At 41.0% G+C, this 22,902-nt stretch overlaps 1 protein-coding gene across 8 annotated transcripts in view; it reads left to right on the forward strand.

The window, feature by feature from the left end:
• tmem39b (transmembrane protein 39B) overlaps window positions 1-22,902 on the forward strand; it is a 49,008-nt gene that overhangs the window by 5,349 nt on the left and 20,757 nt on the right. For 6 of the 8 annotated variants that reach the window (XM_069895031.1, XM_069895039.1, XM_069895030.1 and 3 more), the window contains exons 2-4: window positions 9,999-10,182; window positions 14,552-14,771; window positions 21,079-21,162. In XM_069895031.1, the coding sequence (XP_069751132.1) occupies window positions 10,055-10,182; window positions 14,552-14,771; window positions 21,079-21,162 (432 nt within the window). In that variant the 5' untranslated portion in view covers window positions 9,999-10,054. Of the gene's footprint in view, window positions 1-2,220; window positions 2,354-4,505; window positions 4,682-9,998; window positions 10,183-14,551; window positions 14,772-21,078; window positions 21,163-22,902 lie in introns of those variants that run through there. The other 2 variants (XM_069895033.1, XM_069895032.1) reach the window with 2 other exon arrangements.

The following is a 22,902-nucleotide window of genomic DNA, read 5'->3' on the forward strand; positions in this document are numbered from 1 at the left end:
GCCATCATAACACCATTCTGCCTCTTCGAATTTTTGAGAATGCCTTTTGGGCTCAAAAATGCTGCATAAACGTTCCAGTGATTGATGGACGTAGTGGGACATGGCATGAACTTTCTTTTTGTATACTTGGACGACATACTCATCACCAACCACTCCCACAAAGAACACCTGCAGCATCTGCATTTACTTTGCCATCGCCTGCAAGAGTTCAGGCTAACTGTGAACCCTGCCAAGTACAAATTCGGGCAGTCCTCTATCAAGTTCTTGAGACATCAGATCAGCAGCCGGGGTGTCGTTCCATTGCCTAGCAAGGTGGAAGCCATTCTCAAATTCCTGAGGCCTGATACCATCAAAGGACTCCAAGAATTTGTGGGGATGGTCATTTCTGTCACTACTTTCTACCCTCTGCAGCTTATATTATGAAACCCCACTTCAACCTCATGTCCAACAGTGCCAAAGGACTCGAGTGGACAAAGAAGACGACTGTAACATTACAGCAGATCAAAGATGTGAAAGCAACATTGCTGGTCCATCCACAAATGGGTGCATCAGCCACCTTGACAATAGATGTGTCAGATGTGGGGAGTAGATGGGGTCTTGGAACAATACACCAAAGGACAATGGAAGCCTCTAGTGTTTTTTAGTAGGCACCTCAGCCCTCTGGAAACTAAATACTGCACATTCAATAGGTGACTGCTGGCGCTGTACCTAGCAGTCAGACGCTTCTGCTATTATTTTTTTGGAAGGCAGTTACTTCACGGTTTTTACTGACAATAAACCGGAAATGTTCGCCTTTGAAGGCATCAGATCCCTGGTCAGCCCATCAGCAATGGGCTATCTTGCCTATCTTACCTATCTTGAATATCTGAGTTTTCAACCAGGATTAAACATATCTCTGGTAAGAGTAATGTGGTGGTTGATGCCCTGGCCCACAAGCAGTATATACCCTCTCTCTGGGTGTAGACTACATGGCGCTTGCCAAAGCTCAGTGCCAGGACAACAAACTCCTGCTTGTAGAACTGCTGTCACGAGCCTGCAACTCAAGGATACAGCCTTTGGGCTGCAAGGTAGCACTCTCCTGTGCGACATTTCCACAGGTCAGCATCTCCCTAAAATCCCTGCTGTGTAGAGATGTTGCATTAATTGAAGACATCGGACATAAATATAATAAATTGATCTGATTGATGAAATCTGGACCAAAATTAAATTTCTATAAAGTAGCAAATAAATAATTCCATTCTACTTTTTCAGCATCTATTAAAAGTACACATTCCGTCATGTGGGTAGAAGGAAGCTATATTGTATTCAGTACTCGATATATATTTTAATAAAACCTGTCTGATCTGAATTAATAATTGTTGGTAAAATATTTTCTAACCCATGTGCTAACACTTTAGATAAAATCTTCATAATAACATTAAGTAATGAAATGGGTCTTCAAGAAGCATATTCTATTGCTTTTTCCAAAAGAAAGATGCTCGCTTCAAAAGATGATGGAAGCATTCCTTCTTTAATTAAATCTTCAAACACCAAATTTTTATATATATATATATATATATACACACACAGTACAAGCATTTTAGAAAAGAGTTTATAAAGAAGTCTGTGAAGACCATCGTCAGTCTGGACAGTCCTTCAGTACCCTACCAGGTATGTGGTGTGGTTTCACCACCTTGCATCTGTTTACCTTGGTTAGGGTTCTCCTCACTTCGGCCGTGGCGAGCAGGAGACCTGATTATCAGAGGGACACCACTTTCTTTGGCATCATCCTGTTCTTCTCCTCAAACTATGTATAGTGTCCAGTCTGTCTGGAAGGGAGGCGTCATTGTCCTTGATTCACATGGTTGACTTTTGATCCGTTACAATCTTCATCCCTTCCCACATACGCCTCGTGTCGCTGGTGACACTGGTGTATCTTCTGATTCACCCCTGCTTTGCCTCTGGATTGCACAACCTATCCTCTGTCCTGAAGGCAGCATCATGAGTTCTGAGAAGGGCCCAGACCTATGTACCCAATCATGGTTTCTGGTTAGCCCTGGTGTGAAGCATTTGATCTCGGTGACATCCTCAATGCATTTGCTGATGTATCCAGTTACTGAGCTCGTGTACTCCTCTATCTTTACAAGACCTTTATAGGTTGCCGCCTCCCTAAAATAGCTCCAGTCTCTTGTTCTCCTGCGAACTGACCTAGTTTGCTTTGCCAGTGGTCTACCCCAGGGTTAGCAGAGCGGATATGAACCAAGTAACAAAGGTGGGGGCGAGGTGCAGCCTTGTATGCACTAGGGACATTGCTATACACCCGATCCAGGATTTTCTCCTCTGGTGACAAACTTCACATGCTGTTGAAACCATGGTAAGACAGTTTTTAGTTCCAATCAGTTTTGAAGTTAAATTATGATGACATATTGCATTAATGTTTCATTGGAATGAAAAAATGTGTCCAATTGCACATTACTAAACTATCTGAATGAATTGATTAATTTGTTTGAAATGTAGCTTGATAGATTTTTGGATTTCTGCTATAATTGCATTGAGATTCCCATATCTTCTGCAGCATGGATTTTTATTTTTGAATCAGTTTTTTAAATTTTCACCAATTTTTTTCATTGCCCAGTATAGTGTCTTGCAGGATGGAAATAGGCCCATCAGCTCAACTTGTTTGTGTTGACCAAGTTGTCTTCTCCAAGTTAGTTCCATTTACCTGTGTTTGGCCTCTTCCCTCAACCTTTCCTATTCATGCACCTGTTTAAGTATCCTAAAATCATCAAGGAAATTAAAGTTAAATTAGAAATATTTCAATCCAATATGTATCAGTAGTAAAGCAAATGGATTCAAAGCTTTAATACTGATCTAAAATATTGTAGCTATGACTGATATCAGAGAGGTGTGATTAAAAAGGCATTAGTGGCAGACCAATCAATTTAGAGTGAGAGAGCTACACTCAGGTTAGGTAAGAGTTTTAAAAAGGAACTTTTTGCGGATCCAGTTGGGGACCGTGAGAGCAGGACTGAATGAAATGAGGTGTTTGTTTCAATTTCTCCATTGACTAATTAGCTACAGCCAATAAAAGGAAGGTAAGGTCAAGAGGAGCAGCTATTGTGGAAGTGGTCCAATGTTGGAGTAGGAATTTGAGACTTCAATTTGAGAGGCTTTGGTGAGGAGAGATTGAAGGAGAGGTATAAGAGATGAGACAAGGCAAGGACAGGTTTTTCTAATTCATTATAGGGATATGAAGATCTTGAAGAATGTGAATTATCAGTGAAGCCAACAGTATCCCTGTTGACCTCATCTGTGGGAGGTGCACTCAACTGCAGTTGGGGAATTGAAGCTGGAGTTGTATGATGAACTTCGGATCATTCGGTAAGCTGAGGGGGTGACAGACAGGAGTTTCAGGGACGCAATCTCAATGAGGAGGAAGGGAGCTGGAGAACGAAAAGGAAAAAACAGACAGTGCAGAGTATCCATGTGGCCATTCCCTTCAGCAAGGGGTCTACCTCTTTGGATACTGCTGGGGAGATGGCCAATCTGGACCAGGCAGCTGCCACACCAATAGCACCATGGTCACCTCTGAGCCACGGAAGGGAAGGGTGCAGTTAGACAGGGCGATAGTCATAGGGAATGGAATGGAGATTCTGCGGCAACAAAAGAGACTCCAGGATAGTTTGTTTACTCCCTGGTGCTTGGGTCCGGTATGTCTCTGAGTGGGTGCAGAATATTAAGTGGGACAGTGAGCAGCCAGAGGTCATGGTACATATTGGTACCAATGACACAGGCAGGAGTGGGTTAGAGATCTTGCGGTCCAAGGTGGTACAGCTTCCAAACCAGGCGGTGATGTGGTTGCACAGGATGCTCTCAAAACATCCTCTCTAGAATGTAGTGAGGATGGAAGGTGGGAGATTAACTTTCCTTAGCCGCAGGAAGCAGAGATGCTGCTGGGCTTTCTTGGCTACGGAGCTGGTATTAAGGGATCAGGTGAGATTCTCTGCCAAGTGCACACCAAGGAACTTGATTCTTTTGATGACCTCAGTAGTCGAGCAGTCAGTGGTAAGTGGAGCATGGTCCTGGGCCCTTTTGAAGTTAATAACTATCTCTTTTGCTTTATTAATGTTCAGATTCAGGTTGTTGGCTCTGCATTAGTCTGTTAGTGACTGCACCTCATCACTGTATGTTGACTCTTCATTCATACTATTAAGGCCCACCACGATCATTTTGTCAGCAAACGATGACGTGGTTTGATCTCTAGCCGCATAGTCGTGGGTCAGCCAAGTGAACAGCAATGGACTAAGCATGCAGCCCTGGGGGGCCCTGTGCTCAATGTGATGGTCTTGGAAGTGCTGTTACTGATCCGGATTGCTTGAGATCTCCCCGATATGAATTCAATTGCAGAGGGATGTGCTTCGACCCAGTAGGCTCAACTTTCTTATCAGATACTGAAGTATGATTGTATTGAATGCCTAACTGAAGTAAATGAACAGCAGTCGAACATGCAAGTCCTTATTTTCCAGGTGATGGAGGGCAGTGGCAATGGCATCATCTGTAAAGCAGTTGAATCTGTATGCAAACTGCAGGGGATCCTATAACGGGGCAGCAGGAGCTTGATGTGCCCATGATAAGCCTCTCAAAGACTTCACGACAATGGACATGAGTGCAACAGGGTGGTAGTCCTTGCGGCAGGACGCAGGTAACTTCTTCGGCATGGGAACAATGGTGGTGGATTTGAAGCACGTTGGGACCACGGCACTTCTTGGAGATGTTAAAGATGTCGGTGAGAACATCTGTCAGCTGAGCTGCACTCTGCCACGAATGTTATCCAGCAGCTTTCCGTGGTTGACCTTGCCTAACTCTCTTTACGTCGGCCACTGCAAATCACAGCACCTGATCATTTGGAGGAGAGATGGTCTTCTTTGCCACCATGTCATTTTTTGCCTCAAAACATATGTAGCGTTGAGGAAACGGGGAGGCTGCAGAATGACTTGGATTAGGAGAATTGGGAGAAATGGCAAATGAAATATAATGTTGGAAAGTGTACGGTCATGCACTATTGCAGAAAAAAGCAGACTATTTTTAAATGGGGAGAAAATTGAAAATACTCAGATGCAAAGGGACCTGGGAGTCCTTGTGCCATATAACCTGAAAGTAAACTTGCATGATGAGTTGGTGGTAAAGAAGGAAAGTAATGAATGGTTGCTATAATAACAATTGTGAGAACGGTAGAAAGGGTGATAGGCAGAAGGTAGGATGTGGGAGATCTTTGAGATGCGTTTATTTCAATGCGAGGAGTGTTATAAAGAAGGTGGATGAGCTAAAGGTGTGGATTGACATGTGGTGTTATGATGTTGTGGCCATTAGTGAGACATGGTTGTAGGAGGGTTGTGACTGGCAGTTAAATATTCTAGGATTTTGCTGCTTTAGATGTGACAGAATTGGAGGAGTAAGAGGGGGAGGTGTGGCATTACTTGTCAGGGAAGATATTACAGCAGTCCTGAGGCAGGATAGACTGGAGGGGTCATCGAGGGAGGCCATATGGGTAGATCTAAAAAATAAGAAGGGTGAGGTTACTATTATAGGGGTATATTATTGGCTGCCAAATGGGGAGAGGGAACTAGAAGAACAAATGTGCAAGGAAATAGCTGAGATATGCAGTAGGAATAGGGTGGTGTTGGTTGGGGATTTCAATTTTACTAACATAGATTGGGAAACACAGTCAGAGGGCAGGATGGCTTAGAGTTTATACATTGTGCTCAGGACTGTTTTTTGCAGCAGTATTTGGAGGTGCCCACTAGAGGGGGAGCAGTGTTAGATCTGTTAGGGAAAGAAATAGGGCAAGTGAGAGAGGTGAGCGTGGGGAGAACTTCGGATCCAGTGATCATGGGTCCATTGGCTTTAGCTTAATTATGGAAAGGGATAGGTCGGGTCTGAAATCGAAGGTCTTCTAGTGGGGGAAGGCCAGATTTGAAGAAATGGGAAGGGATTTGCAGAGAGTTGTGTGGGCTGATCTTTTTGCCGTAAAGGATGTAGAGGAAAATTGGAGGGAATTTAAAGGTGAGATTTTGAGAGTACAGGATCTTTATGTTACAGTTCAGCTGAAAGGCAAGACCTAAAGTTCAAAGGAGCTGTGGTTTTCTAGAAAAATTAGGAAGTTAGTTCGGGATAAGAGGGAGGCCTCTGCTAAATATAAGAAACAAAAGATTGATGAGATGTATGATCGTTACTTAAATTGCTGAAAGAACCTTGAGGGAAATTAGAAAGGCAAAACAAAAGTATGAGGTGTCCATAGCTAATAGGGTGAAAGTGAATCCTAAGGGTTTTTACAGATACATGAATTGTAAAAGGAGGGTTAAGGATAGAGTTGGTCCACTGGAAAATGGGAACGGTGGATGATGTGAGGAACCGTATGAGATAGGGGAGATATTGAATGATTTTTTTTCTCGTCTGTATTCACGAGGGATAGGGATATTGGATTATGTGAGATAAGTGAGGCGAATGGCTTAGTTATGGAAAGGATAGAGATTAGTAAAGAGAGGGTTTTGGAGCTTCTAGGGTCAATAAAGGTGGATAAGTCTCCTGGTCCTGATGGGATTTTTCCCAGGACATTAAGGGAGGTCAGGGAGCAAATAGCAGGGGCTCTGACAATAATTTTTCAGTGATCACTGGAGAAGGGTGTGGTGCTGTGGGATTGGAGGGTTGTAAATGTAGTTCCGTTGTCTAAGAAAGGTAGAAGGTGCAGGCCAAGTAATTATTGGCCAATAAGTTTAACTTTAGTGGTGGGGTAAGTTATGGAGGGTATACTAAGAGATAGTATGAACAAATATCTGGATAGGCAGAGATTGATCAGGGGCACCCTTCATGGGTTTGTGAAGGGAAAGTCAAGTTTGACAAATTTTGTTGAATTTTTTGAAGAGGTGACAAGAAAAGTGGATGAAGGTAGAGCGGTTGACGTGATCTATTTGGATTTTAGTAAGGCTTTTGATAAGGTTCTGCATGTAAGGTTAGTAAGGAAGGTTCAGTCACTAGGGATTAATAGAGAGATAGATGGGTTCAGAGGTGGTTGGAAGATAGACAGCAAAGAGTCATGGTGGACATCGGTCTGTCAGGATGGAAGCCTGTGACGAGCGGTGTGCCTCAGGGATGGATGCTGGGTCCCCTGTTGTTTATCATTTATATTATTGATTTGGATGAGAGTGTGGTTAACTGGGTAAACAAATACGCAGACAATATGAAAATTAGGGGAGTGGTGGATAGAGAGGAAAATTTTCTTGGATTACAGAAGGATTTGGCTTGTTTTGAAAAGTGGGCTGAAAGATGCCAGATGGAATTTAATGTAGACGAGTGCGAGGTGCTGCATTTTGGAATAAATAACCAAAATAGGACACATGCAGTAGAGGGAAGGGTACTGAGGAATGCAGAGGAACAGAGGGATCTTGGAGTATGGTACAGAGTTCCTTGAATCTGGATTCCCATGTAGACAGGGTGGTTAAGAAGGTATATGGTTTGCTGGCCTTCATAAATCATCTCAAAAAGGAGCTGGGAAGTGATGCTGTGACTGTTTAAGGCATTGGTGAGGCCAGGTTTGGAGTATTGTGTTCAGTTCTGGTCTCCAAATTATAGGAAGGATATAGATAAGGTGGAGAGGGTGCAGAGAAGATTTACAAAAATTTTGCCTGGCTTACAACATCTAGAGTACAGAGAAAGATTAAGGAGACTGGGGCTTTATTCATTGGAATGTAGATGGTTGAGGGGATTTGATAGAGGTATTTAAAATTATGAAGGGAATAGATAGACTAGACACGAGTAAACTCTTTCCTCTGAGGGCAGGGGAGGTTGGAACAAGAGGGTATAAGTTAAGGGTAAGGGGGCAAAACTTTAGGAAAAAAGGATGCTTCTTCACTCAGAGTGGTGGCAGAATGGAATGATCTCCAGAGGAGATAGTTGCAGCAGGGTCTTTTCTGTCATTTAAGAGAAGGTTGGATATGTACATGAATATGAGGGTGTTGGAGGATTTTGGGTGGAGAGTGGGAGGGAGGAACTAGTGGAGTTGTTCAAGTGAACCAGCACGGACTCGAAGGGCCGATTATGGCTTGTTTCCGCACTGTAAACTGTTATTTGGTTATATATGGAAATGCATTGCTGGCATTCATTTCAAGGCAAATAGAATATACAAGGAGGGTTGTGATGTTGCAGCTTATAAGGCACTGGTGAGACCTCACTTGGAGTATTGTGAGCAGTTTTGGGCTCCTCATTTAAGAATGGAATTGCTGATTTATGAGAGGATTCAGAAGAGCTTCATAATGATGAACTGGAAAAGAAAGTGTTTTCATATGAGGAGCATTTGGAATTTAGGAGAATGAGGGGGAATCTCATGAAACATTTTGATTGTTGGAAGGCTTGGACAGAATAGATGGAAAAAGGTTGTTTCCCACATTGGGAGAGTCCAGGACAAGAGGACACAACTTGGAACAGAATTGCGGAGGAATTTCTTCAGCCAGAGGGTAGTAAATCTATGGAATTTATTGCCACAGGTGGTTGTGGAGGCCAGCTCATTGGGTATATTTTGGGCTGGAACAGGTTCTTGATTAGCCAGGGCAACGAAGGTTATGGAGAGAAGGCCAGGAGCGGGGAAAATGGATCAGCTCATGAGTGAATGGTGAGGCAGACTCTATGGGCTGAATAGCTTATTTCTGCTCCTATGTCTTGCAGTATTGTGGTCTAAAATTGAGTTACATTTCTGGGGAATTTCTGTTTCCGAAATGTAGATTGGGATTAGCTCAGACAGGGTGGATGTTTTGAGTTGTGTCCAGATTTGTTTGGACCCAGTATGTGGCGAGACCAGCAAGAGATGGAGCATTGCTGGACCTTGTCTGGGGTAATATTGTTGGTCAAGTAGAAGGTGGCAATGTCTTGATGAGCATTTGAATTACTTTGGCATTGAGATCTATGGATCAAAGGCTCAACAATGGCATTGTGGATAAGTTGGGCTGAATTGCCTATTTCCATGCTGTATGATTCTATTTCAATGCATCCCACTCTTTGCCTCATCTACTTCCTGTGGTATTATTTTCCACATTCTCACAGTGATACTTAGGGGTAAGGATCAGTTACTTTATTAATTGTTGAGTGTGTGTTTGCTGGCAAGGCCACCATTTATGTATTTGATGTCAATCACTATTGTATTTGCATTCTCATTTACTTGGTGTAATTATTTCAAGTATGAGGGTGCCCAAATTCTCGTGCAGTGCAGCATTGAAGTCTTTGAAACCATATTCTGTTTTTCCTTATATTTTCTAATAAAACTGGAGGACCTCTGCCTTCAAAATTTTTACCTAGTGATTTAAACTGTTCATATCAGGAGGCACAGTTTGCCTAGCGGTTAGTTCCATGATGTTGAAGCACCAGCGACTGGGTGTTCGAATCCTGCACTATCTGTAAAAAGTTTATGACCTCTCTGTGTCTGCATGGGTTTTCACCGGGGGCTCTGGTTTCCTCCCACCATTTGAAACCTACCCGGGGCTGTATGTTAATTTGTGGTGTTATTGGGTAGCTCATGGGCCGAAATGGCCTGTTACTGTGCTGATGTCTAAATTAAAATATCCCTTTGCAGAAGGGTTGTTTTCATCCCCTTTTGCCTATTATTTCCACACCAACCACTGATGTCAGATTTGTTCATGCATGGTCCTCCACTTTCTTTGTCATGGCAGTTTAAGTTCTTGTCCAGATTTCACCTGTTACACAACCTACACAGGCAGTGCATTCCAGATTCCAACCAGTTTCTGGGTGGAGAAACTTTCTTCCGTGCACTCAACCTTGGACTTCTAGATTTTGACATCTCTTGTCATGGGGCAAAATTTCATTCTCCCTTTCTATCACCAGCTCATTTTCATTTATGAAATTAATGTTTACTTTTATGACTTTTTCCACAGCTGCTGTGGATTTTTTTTATTTACTTGTAATTCAAATAATACAAATGGTAATGAAAAATGCATTTTTATTTTCCATTACAGGAACATTCATCAAAGATAAAACATCAGGGGTGAAAAATAAAGTGCCACTGTTTGGCATGGCAGGGGGCAGAAGAGGGCCAAGTCGAACATCCTATTGCAGGACACCACTCAATGAATCTGGATCTTTAGGAGGTTCTGGCTATTCTACCAGCTCACCTATTACTGGAGTGCGGTCCAGAACCAGGTAAAGAGCTCCTTGAGCAAGTGAAAATCACTTGTGCAGCCTTCTGTCTAATCTGGTTGACAGGATTACTTTTTTTGCAGGCCAGAAAGTGAGGTGGATGTTGGAAATACCATGCCATCATTCCATGTGTTTATCTTTTTGGTCTTTGTGCAATCACAATACAATTCTCTTCACCCCCCCCCTCCCCCCCACAAATAAAATGTTATTGATATTATTGAACATATAATATTGAAATCTAGTAAGACTGTTTCACTGTTAGTTGGGGGCAATGTTTTAAATCTGGCCTTTAAATTTACTGGCATGTTACCTGGATTATCAAAAAGTTGAGCAATGTAAGGCTTTTCACTTTGGAGCAACAAAGGATGAGAGGTGATTTAATTGAGATGTATAAGATTATGAAAAGCACAAATATGGTAGACACTCAGAGCCTTTTTTCAGAAGTCTAACATCACCAAAACCAGATGAGATCCTTTCAAGGTGAATGGGGAAGAGATTAAGAGAGATATCGGGTAATTTTTTGTTAAAGAGTGGTGGATGACTTGAATTTCTACTCGTGGTGATGGAGGCTGGCACAATAGGGACCTTTTATAGACTCATTAAAAGACTCATGGATATCAGTAAAATGGACATTTGCTGGACTGTGAAGATTAGAAGGGTAAGATTGATAGTGGAGTAGTTTTTTGCAAGTCGGAACAAAGCAGTGGGCTGAAGGGCCTGCACTATTCTGTACTATTTTATGTTTTAAGTCACGTCTTATAAACTTGTCTGTGCATTTTTGAGGAGATGTCTTGGATTATGAATTAAGATGGAGCATGGGCTTGCAAAATACTTTCAACAGTGGTTTGCAGGAATCAGTACGAGTGTTGAGACCTTGTTAGTGATTATATAAATAAGTTGGACAAAATTATAACTGATTAGTAAGTTTGCCACAACAGAAACATTGGAGTATGAACAGAGAGGAAAATTGTCAAGGATACAACGGAATATAGGTCAATTGGAAATTTGGCTGTTCAGGTGACAGATGGAGTTTAATCTGGACAAATGTGAGGTCAAATGCGAGAGCAAAGTGGACAGTTTATGGCAGGACTCTTGGGACCATTGATGTGTGGAGGGATCATGGGGTACAAATGCAAAGCTCCTTAAAAATGGAAATACACGGATGGAGTGATAAAGTATAATGATATCAGTCAGGGCATTGAATGTAAAAATTGGGAGGTCTTCTTACAGCTGCATAAAACTTTGCTTTTATCACATTGAAGCAGTATGTGTGAATAGTTATTTCTAGTTGCCCCATTACAGGAAGGATATGGAGGCTTAGCAGAGGATGTCGAAAAGGTTCACCAGCATGTGTCCATATTAGAGAGTATTTGCTTCGAAGGAGAGCCACAGAGTTGACCAGCAATTTACAGGCCCTCAGGCTCAACTCGTCAATGTTATCAAGTTCGTATTCAGGGCTAGTTCCGTATTTGCATTTGGTCCATTTACTTATAAATCCTTCCTATCCATAGATCTATTCAAATGTCTTTTGAACATCATAATTGCACCCACTTCTGCAGTATCTTCTGGCAGCTTATCCGAGATATGGACTCATCTCTGAGTTGAAAATTTGCCTCTCTGGTCCCTCTTGTGTTTGCTTTCTCACTGATGCCCTCAAATTCCAGAATAATCTGGAAAGGTCTCTGACTATCCTCTTTATTTTGGATACCCATGTAATGTTATCCCTCTGACTCCTATACTCCAAGCAATGAAAATGCAGCCTATCCAACCTCTCTATAATTCAAGCACACAAGGGTGCCACAGTTAGCGAAGTAATTAGCACAGTGCCACCAATCAGGTCTGGGATTTGAATCCTCTTCTATCTGTAAGGAGTTTGTACGTTCTCCCTGTGTCTGTGTAAATTTTTCCAGGGGTTCCATTTCCTCTCACTGTTCAAAACGTAACGGGGATTATAGATGAATTGGGTGAAATTGGGCGGCATCCATTCGTGGAAAAAAAAAATAGCCTGATACTGTGCTGTTCATTTGAATTAAAAATTTTAAATTTAAAATCCAGTCTTGGCAGCATTCTGGTGAATCTGTTCTCTCTGAACCTTCTCCAACTAACCTTAATATCCTTCCTATACTGGGTGATCAGAAAAGCACACAGTAACCAAATATAGTCTCACAAATACCTTGTATATGTGTATCACGAGGTTTCAAGATTTGAACTTGATACCTTGCCCAATGAAGGCACACATGCCATACACTTTTCCGTCCACCTAAGTTGCCATTTTATAGAACTATACACCTGTTATCTTTCTTCTACAACATTCTTCAGGGTTCTACCATTTACTGCAATATTCGTGAGAAACTGGATTGTTGTTTTGGATGATCAGAGATTGATGAGTGATCTAATTGAAGTTTCGAAAATTATGAGAGGCAGACATGTAGTCGCTTGTTTTTTTTACACCCAGGAAGGCTTGGCTCTTGAGTGAAAGGGAAAACTAAAGATTTCCAGGGCAAGTGGTAAATGAATTGTTGAGTTTACTTTCCTTCATAGGTAACACATTGAGTCCAAAAGTAAGGAAATCCTGTTACAGTAAAATAAAACTTTGGTTAGGCTGCACTTGGCATAAAGTGTGCATTTCTGGTCGATGCATTCTCAAACGGATGTGCAGAAATTGGAAAGGGTGCAGAAGAGATTTGCTAGGATATGCGCCATTGGGAGAGTTTGGACAAACTTGGGCTGTTTTTTTTCTGGAGGGTCAGAAGCTGAGGGTAAATCTCTTAAAGTTTACAAAAATTGGAACCATACATGAAATACAATAGAGAAATCCATGGACCTCCACCACCTAAAATGACAGAAGGAGAAGACAACGAAATGAATTGACTCAGTCTATAAAAGTAAAAGATAAAAATTTCTTGTTTATTTTTATGAAGTGATGACATTGTTTATCGGGTTTAATGTATCTTATAGATTGAACTTTGAATAAATGGGAAGTGGGGGAGAGGGTGGGAGGGAAGGGAGGGGGGAAAAGGGGAGAAAATGACACTATATATTCAAGAGAAAAATGTCTGTATGTATTTTGGTCAGTATGGTATATAGTGTGAAAAATTTAAAAAAAAATTTATTTAAAGTTTACAAAAAATATTTGTGGCATTGACTGGGTAGATTGTCAGAATATTTTTCCCAGAATAATGTTATATTACGAGAGGATGTATTTGAAGTGAAGGGGAAAGTTTGAAGGATATGTGCAGGAAAAGTATGGTTAGCATCTGAGACAGAATACTAGTTGAAGTGGTGGAAGCAGACATAAGTGGCTTGAGATAGACACATGAGAATGCTGTGTAAATTTGAGTTTAATTTGAGCACCCTGTTTAATGCAGAGAAGTGGCTGAAAGGGTGTGCTGATGCTGTACTGCCCTATTTTTCTGTGTTCTAAGTTATTTTACACTGATGGAGGTGGCAGTGTGGTGGAAGATGTTGCAGAAAAAATAATCCCACATTTAAGAGGCTTTGAGACAAATGATCAGGCAGGAAATGGAAGGATTTTGACCATCTGCATGCTGATGTTCTGTTAAATTGGCATCATGGTCTGCACCTACAAGATGGCAAAATGTTACGTTCCTGTACTGCATTTCTCTGAATGTGCTGGGATATTGGTTAAAGATCTGAAAGTCACCAGCAGTTACAGCAGTGGCCACTCAATCCATACAGGCGTAATCAACCTGTTATCCACTTCCATTATCCAATTCCCTTTTGCACCAAACAGCACAGCATGGTCACTATGACCATGCTGATGTTTTGGCCAATCAACGTAAATCTCATTTGCCTGGATTTGGAGTACCTCATTAATCTGTGTGTATTTAAGTGCCTCTTTCAATGCTTCCTTAACATGGCAATTGCATCTAATTCTACCACTTCTGCTATCAGAGTGTTTGAGATGCATCAATCTGTTTTATTTAAAAATGTAAAACTTTTCAGGTCCACTCTAAAACTTCTCATTATAAACCCCTTGTTTTTGATGTCTCTACCATATCCTAATCTTGCATACTTCACTTGGCCTCCTTTTCCCTGAGGAAACCGAGCCAAGCCTGTCTCTATGATTAATGCCCTCCAGTCCAGGAAACTTCCTGGTGAATCTCCTCTGCCCTCTCTCCATTGCAAACATATCCCCCCTGTGCTATGGCAACCAGAACTGTGCACAATACTCCAGGGAAGCATGCAGGGAAAATAGATTAATTCACAAAAAGGACAGGTGAAAAATAATGCTTTGATTCATATTGCATTGTACCTTTCATTTATCATAAATGGATAACATAAATGAATAATGTGATGTCACCATTATCATAACATAACCAACTGAATTTCTTTTCAATTTTTATTTTAGGAGTGGGTCAGGAACTGGCTTGACAAGTCCTCCTCTTGCAACCCAGACTGTGATTCCTTTGAAACACAACAAGATTCCTGAACTACCTCTTGAGAAAAGCATTCTATTTGAATTTCATCTTCTCTTTTGTCACTTCATTGCTTTGTTTGTTCATTATGTCAACATCTATAAAACAGTCTGGTGGTATCCTCCTGCTCATCCACCTTCATGTACATCACTGGTGGGTATCAGTTTACTGTTCTGTGATGTATGTGTGAATTCTTTTGATAAATCTTGTGGTGCAGTCAGGTTTGAGAACACTTCAGGTAAAATAACTCAATAAAAGAATTGTATTCTACACTGAAATCTTTATCATTCTATTGATAAAATTTTCAATTGTACTGTGTTGTCTGTATCTAGAAAGTTGACTGCTACTTTGGGTTGTGGAGGCAGTTCTGAGCTGGGGAAAAGGACATCAGGAAAAGCATTCTTAGCATTTAGAGGAATTTAAATTGAGAGGAGAGGCAATGAATTTGATGGCAAATCTTTTTGTACAAATGGAATGAAATTAGTTTGATCTGGTAGATTCATGAAGCCTTCATTGTTAATGTATTGTGTCTTCTTAGAAGATCATAGAGTGCAATACATAAGATTGCTAACATCTGGAAGGGAAATGAATCTTAAGTGCACTTTATCAGAATGCCTGTAGTATTTGAAATGCAGTTGATGAACTTGTAGTAGAAATCAGTAGATTGGTGTGATCTAGTGGCCATTACAGAAAGATCGTTGCATGGTGGAGATAAACAAGAAAGACTGGAGAACAAGAGCAAAACAGAAAATGCTGGAAGAACTCAGCAGGTCAGGCAGCATCCATGGGAGGTAAAGATGTATAACCAATGTTATACACTGGTCCCTGGTCTTCCCAGTCCTGGTGAAGGAGATTGCCATTAAAACCATGAGATTTGGAGCAGAAGGAGGCCATTTTCCCATCGAGTCTGTTTCGCCATTCCATCATAAGCTGATCCGTTCCCCCACTTCAGTGCCTTCTCCTCATCACCTTTGATACCCTGATTGTTCAGATACCTATTAATCTCTGACTGAAATACACCCAACGACTTGGCCTCCTCAGCAGCCCGTGGTAGAAAATTCCAAAAGTTCAGCACACTTTGGCTAAAGAAATTCCTCTGCATCTCTATATTAAATGGGCACCCATCCATCCTGTAGTAGTGCCCTCTTGTCCTAGAGTCTCCTCCCATGGGAAACAACTTTTTCATATCTTTTCTGTCCAGGCCTTCCAATGTTCTAAATCCTCCTCTGAGGTCCGTCATCCCCCACCCCCCTCATTCTTGAACTCCCAAGGAGTACAATCCAAGAGTCATCAAAATGTTGCTTGTATCTTTATTCCAGGAATCATTCTTGTGGATCTTCTCTGAACCTATTCCAGTGCCAGCGCATCCTTTTTTAAATAAGGATCCCAAAACTGTGCCCAATACTCCCAAGTGAGGCCTCACCAGTGCTTTATAAAACCTGATCATGTCCCTTCTCTTGTATCTTATTTCTCTAGATATGAATCCCAACATTGCATTCGCTGCCTTCACCACCCACTCACGGTTAACCTTCAGGGTATCCTGCACAAAGAATTGCAAGTACCTTTGCACCTCTGAATTTGGAATTTTCTTCCCATCCAAATAATAGCTTGCCCTTTATTCCTTCTACCGAAATGCATGACCATGCACTTTTCAATTTTGTATTTCATTTACCACTTTGCCGATTCTCCTATTTAACTCTCTCTGGCCTATCAGTTTCATCCTCACTACCTATCCCTCACCCATCTTTGCATCATCTGCAAACTTAACACAAAACCAATTATTCTGCAATGCAAATCATTAACATACAATGTAAAATGAAGTGGCCTCCACATCGAGCCCTGCACAACACTACTGGTAGTGAACCAGAATATGATCCCTTTATTCTTGCTCTCGGATTCCTACCAAATAGCATATGATCCACCCATGCTGGTATTTTTCCTGCAATTCCATGGATTCTTATCTTGTTAAGCAGTTTCGTATGTGGCACATTGTCAAAGACCTTTTGAAAATCCAGATATACAATATTCACTGCATCTCTTTTGTCCAGCCTGCTTATGGTTTCCACAAAAAATTTACAGTAGGTTTGTCAGGCAAGATTTCCCCTTAAGGAAACCATACTAACTTTGGTCTGTCTTGTCATGTACCTCCAGGTACTCCATACCCTCATTCTTGACAATCAACTTTAACAGTTTTCCAACTACCAATGTTTAGGCTAACAGGTCTATAATTTCCTTTCTGTTGTTTCCCTCCCTTTTTAAATAGTGGAGTGACCTTTGCAATTTTCCAGTCCTCTGGAACCATGCCAGAATATATTGATTCTTGGAAGATCAATTGCCAGTGCTGCCACAATATCTTTCTCTACTTTCAGATTTTGAAGAAGCATCCTATCTGGTCTGGGAGACCTGTCTATCCTTGGACCATTCAGCTTCTGAAGTACCTTCTCTCTGATGATTGTGACTGCACTTGCCCCTCCTCCCTGATATCCTTGAAAGTCTGGTGTGCTGCTAATATCTTCCACAGTGAAGACTGATGAAAAATACTCATTCAGTTCCTCTGCCATCTTGTTTTCCATTATAATTTCTCCAGCATCATTTTCTATCGGTCTTGTATCTACTCTCATCTCTTTTTAAAGTCTTAATACACTAAACAAGCTTTAAGTATTATTTTTGATACTATTTGCTAGCTTCCTTTAAAAATTCATTTTTCTTTCCCTTACCTTGCTTTCTATATGCTTTTAAAAGCTTCCCAGTCCTTTATCTTCCCACTAATTTTTGCTTCCTTGTTTGCCCTTTCTTTTGCTTTTACTCTGGCTTTGACTTCTCTTCATTTGTCATTTTTCTGTTCAAATATTTCTTTTTTGGAATATACCTGGCCTGAGCCTTCATTATTTCTCTCAGAAGCTCCAGTCATTGCTGATCTGTCGACTTCCCTGCTTGTGGGTCTTTCCCATAACCTTTTGCAGTTCCTCTCTCATACCTCTATAGTCCCCTTTATTTTAGGCTGACACCTGTGATTTCATTTCTCCCTCTCTGGCTGTAGGATGAATTCATCATATTATGATCACTGCCTTTGAAGGGTTCCCTTACCTTCAGCTCCCTTATCAACTCTGGTTCATTACACAGTACCCAATCCAGGATTGCTACTTCCCTGGTCGGCTTAGTCACAAGCTGTTCTTAAGAAGCCACCCTGAATGCATTCGATAAATTCATTCTCTTGGGATCCATTACCAATGTGGCTTTCTGAATCAACCTGCATATTGAAATCCCCCATAACTGTTGTAGCATTGCCCTTTTTTTGCATGCCTTGTTTATCTTCCTTGGTATTTTGAATGCCACATCCTGGCAGCCTGTGTGCAATTCCCGTCGACCTTTTTACTCTTGCAGTTTCTTAATTCCACGCACAGGGATTCTATACCTTCTGATCCAATATCTACTCTCCAAAGATTTAATTCCATTTTTAACCAACAGAGCCACACCAGTCCCTCTGCTTACTTTCCTATCCTTCCGATACACTGCGTATCCATGGATATTTAGTTCCCAGCTGTAGACTTCTTTCAGCCACAACTCCATGATGGCCACAATGTTGTACCTGCCAACTTCCAGCTACACTACTTGACCATCAACCTTATTTCTTGTACAGTGGGCATTTAAATACAAAGCTTCATTGTTTAATTTGTTTCCAAAGTACCCCAAGTTAAATCCTTAATCTTGTTTTTTTGGCCTGATCGTGCACATGTAAGTTTGATGACACTAAAATGAGTGGAAAAACAAATTATGTTGAGAATGCAGAGATTAAGTAAATGACAGATCATGTGCCTTTGAAGAAAAAAATAGATCTAATTATTTAAAGATGGGAAAGATCGGAATATGCTGTTATGCAAAGGGATATTGGAGTGATTTGTCTGCAGGTGCAGCAGGTAATGAAAAAAGCAAAGGTAATGTTGGCCATTGCTGGAGGGATTGAATTTCAGAGCAAGGATGTTCTGAATCTGATACAGGGTACTGTATCACCTGGAATACTGCATACATTCTGGTCTCTATAGAATAAAATAGAACATTACAGCACAGTACAGGTCCTTTGGGCCACAATGTGAGGCTGAGCCATATGTACCTAAAAAGAAAATAAGCACTCCCTACCTCATAACCCTCCACTTTTCTCCTTAGAAAAAGCAAAGGGTAGCTTTGGAGGCAATGCAGAGGAGATTCACCAGGTTCATTCTGAAGATGATGGGGTTAGCCTATGAGGAGAGATTGAGTCGGCTCAGACTGTTCTCACTGGAATTCAGAAGAATAAGAGGGGATCTCGGAAGCACAAAATTATAAAAGGGATAGATAAGATGGAGCAAGGAATTTTTTTTTCCACTGGTAGGTGATCCTAGAGATCAAGTCAAGTTTATTGTCACCTGATTCTACAAATCGATTCAGACAAAACATCGTTCTCCGATCCTCTGTGCAAAAACATGCAGATACACGACTAGACATAGAACACATACAAGACAAACAATACATATGCAGGACAAGTATTTCATCTGTATAAATAAATATTGTTTTATGAATATGAGTGTCTAGGATGGTTAGGGTGAGCTGTTTCTTTGGTCATTCAACATTCTCACTGCCCATGGGAAGAAACTGTTTTTTAACCTGGTGGTGCTGGCTCTGAAACTCGTGTATCTCCTCCCTGACGGGAGCAGCTGAAAGATGGTATGTGCAGGGTGGAAGGGATCCTCAATGATTTTGCATGCCCTCTTCAGTCAATGATCCGAGTATATCATGTTGATTGGGGGGGCGGGGTTGGGGAGTGAGACTCCAGTGATCCTCTCTACCACTCTTGTGGATTGGCCTCAGATTAATTTCTCTGCAGCAACCATATAACACTGTGATGCAGTCGGCCAGGATGCTCTCGATAGAACTGCTATAGAAGGTTGACATAATGGTGGCTGGTAGCCTTGCCTGCTTCAGTCTTCTCAGGAAGTGCAGTCACTATTGAACCTTCCTGATAAGTGAGATGCTGAGTGTCCATGATAGGTCACTAGTTAAGTGGTGCTCTCCACTCTCTCTCCTACAGAGTTGTTGATGTGTAGTGGAGGGTCTTGTCCATGTTGAGGCTCGGGTTATTACTTCGCACCATTTCACAAGATTTTTGAAGACTGTGAGTTCTTAGTTCAACCTGGCCATAGCCCTTGTGGTCTATACAAGAGGAGATGGCTGGCTGTATAATGTTTCTCTTGAAATAAGGGAAACAGAAAAGGAACTCTGTGGTGACCTGAAAGAAAGGAAAACCCTGATGGGGCAAGTTTCTTTGGCAAGTCACGAAATGGCTGATCGGAATGAATCAGTTTGTGTCCATTGAGCAACAAATTGACAAGAACCTTCCTGAGGAGTATCCATTTACCTTTCAAGCACCAAAGCCTGGTGAAATTCATAAATGTTAAATAAGAATTGCCTGCAACCAATGAACTTAGAGGAGTGAGAAGTGAAATTGGACTGTGAATCAAAGAACTTTCCTGAACTTACACACGCTTAGAATTAGAAGGGGGTTAAGTTGATAGTAATAAGTTAAAGTTTGATCCTGTTTTAATGTTTAAAGATAATTAAAAGTAAATTTTGTTTAATTAATCATTTGTCTTGGTGAATTTTTATTGCTGCTGGTATTTGAGGTCCTCTGTGCCCATAACACTATCAAAAAAAAACTTAACCCTCCCCACCTCATAACCCCCTATTTTTCTTTCATCCATGTGCCTGCCATAGAGTCTCTTAAACGCCCCTATTGTTCCAGCATCCATTACCACCCCTGGCAATGCATTGCAGATACCCACGACTGTGTTTATATTTTAAGGAAAAAGTTGCCCCTGATGACTCCCCTAAACCTTCCTCCCTTCACTTTGTATGTCCTCTGGTGTTTACTACTCCCGCCCTAGAAAAAAAGGTGTTGATTTGTGCCTCTCATAATCTTGTAGACTAGCTAACCTTGTCTTGTAAGACATATTTTCCAATCCAGGCAACATCCTGGTAAATCTCATCTGCACTCTCTCCATAGCTTCCACACATTACCTGTAATGAGGTGTCCAGAACTGAACACAACATTCTAAGTGTGATTTCACCAGAGCAAAAATGAAAACAATACAGTTAAACTTTATTTTTACTGGATTTATTTGGAATTAGGTTATTGAAAAGGTGACAAAGATTATCCAGGATTTTAAATTGATTAAAGATTCTGAACAAAATATTTAACATCTGGAAGAAAGTTTATCACTGTAAAGTGTATGTGATTTTTTTTTGTTTAAAATGTGTTCTTGTATGACGTTCGCTGACATTTTTTGCCAATGATGTACTCATTAATTAGAAAACATTCAAATGGAGTATTAGATTTAATGAGACATCTTGTTTCATGGTCTGAATTAATGCATCTCTGCACCAAAGTATTCAGCTTGGTGAACTTTTTTACCCTTTTCCATTACAGAATTTTCATCTGATTGATTACAATTTATTAATTCTCATTTCCATTGTGTTGGCACGTCGTCTTATTATTGCAGTTGTCAAAGAGGTAAGTGCGTGTAGTATTTAATCAAGAATTTTATCTGGCAATCTAGCTGACTGGTGGTTGCAATGTCGATGGGAGAGCATTTTGGTGTTGGTGACCATGACTTGGATCACTTTTGTGTGAAAGGTTTAGATAATGTGGTATATAAAAATTGTGCCAAAGAAAGCTGCTTATGCCAATATGTAGAGGTCCCACCTGTAGAGGGGCTGTGCATGATCTAATTCAAGGAAATTAAGTCAGATAGATGAACGTTCAATTGGAAAACTCTTTTTGGTTCGTGATCATATCTCAGTGAGTTTAAAGTAGAATTGGCAAGGGAAAAGAATAGTCCAGAAATTGTGTTTGTCTTGGAAGGGTGGTGGGGGGGTGGGAGACTGTTTTTAATATTAAACTGGATTTGGAAAATTAAATTGGTAGCAGCTATTTCATGAGCAGAAATAGTATCGGGGGTTTCTTAAAGAAATCAAGATGGCAAAGAGGGGTTCTGAAATGTGTGGTAGATAAGATTAAGGAAAATCCCATGCCATTTTACAGAAAGAGCAAAAGCAAAGATGCACCCTGTGACACACCAGAGGAGTATCCAAGGTTCTGGGTAGAAGGAAGGAATACATGGTTAAATGGAAGATTAACTTAGCCATGATTCAAATGGTGAAGCAGAGTCTATGAATGAAATGACTGAATTTTGCTCCTATGTCTTGTGGTTCATTGGAGCCAAGCTACATGAGCTGAATCCTAAATTAATACTTTCCATCTGTATTTACCAAGGAGAAAGAGATTACAAGTGGAGATTTGGTAGTATGATGGAAAACAATCTTTTGGCTCCACACCCTTTCTTTTTTCACCCCATCCTCCCTCTCCTTTCCTCATAATTTCTCTTTACCTATTCTCCACATACCTCCTAACCTCCCCTCCATTCCTCCTAGGCATTCCATGCATTCCTTCCTATTATACTTCTCTCTCTTCAGTCTATCACGGATCCTCCCCATTCTATCCCTCTAGCCAGTCACTAGTCTCCCCCTCCCCCACCCCCTTTTTGAATATCTCTGAACACTCCTTTCTTTCACCAGTCTTGACAAAGGGTCCTGACCTGAAACGTTGACTTACTGCTTCTACGAGATGCTGCCTGGCCTGCTGTGTTCTTTGGATATTTTCATTTTATTTATTCCAGCGTCTGCAGATTTTTTTTCATCTTTTGGCCCAAATAGTCCATATTGACCAAGGTGCCTTTCTGAGCCAGTCCTATTTTCCCGTATTTAGCCGGTATTTTTTTTCTCCTCTAAATTTTTCCTATCCACATATATGTTGAAATGCTTTTTGATCATTGTAATTGTACCTTCCTACTACCACTTCTCTGGTGGTTCATGCAGCATTCCATGGAAAAGCTTACTCATGAGACCTGTTTTATTCTTGCCTTCCATTCCTTAACCCTCTGTCTCTAATTTTAGACTCCCCTTTCCTTAGAAAAATCTATTCCATCCATGTAAGGTCATCCCTCAGCCTCTTTCACTCCAAGGGAAATGCTCCCAGCTGTCCAATGTATCCTGTATAATTCAAGCAGCAAAATGTTTTTGTAGGATTCTGTAGCTGACTATCCTTGCAATAATATGACATCAAGAAATGCACACAATATTCCAAGTGTGGCCTAATCAATGAGTCTTGAGGAAGGGTTCTGGCTTGAAATGTTGACTTTTTTTTTTCCCTCCCACCAGTGCTGCTTGACCACCTGAGTTCCTTCTGCAGATT

The sequence above is a fragment of the Narcine bancroftii genome, chromosome 8, assembly GCF_036971445.1.
Source record: "Narcine bancroftii isolate sNarBan1 chromosome 8, sNarBan1.hap1, whole genome shotgun sequence".
Lineage (NCBI taxonomy): Eukaryota > Metazoa > Chordata > Chondrichthyes > Torpediniformes > Narcinidae > Narcine > Narcine bancroftii.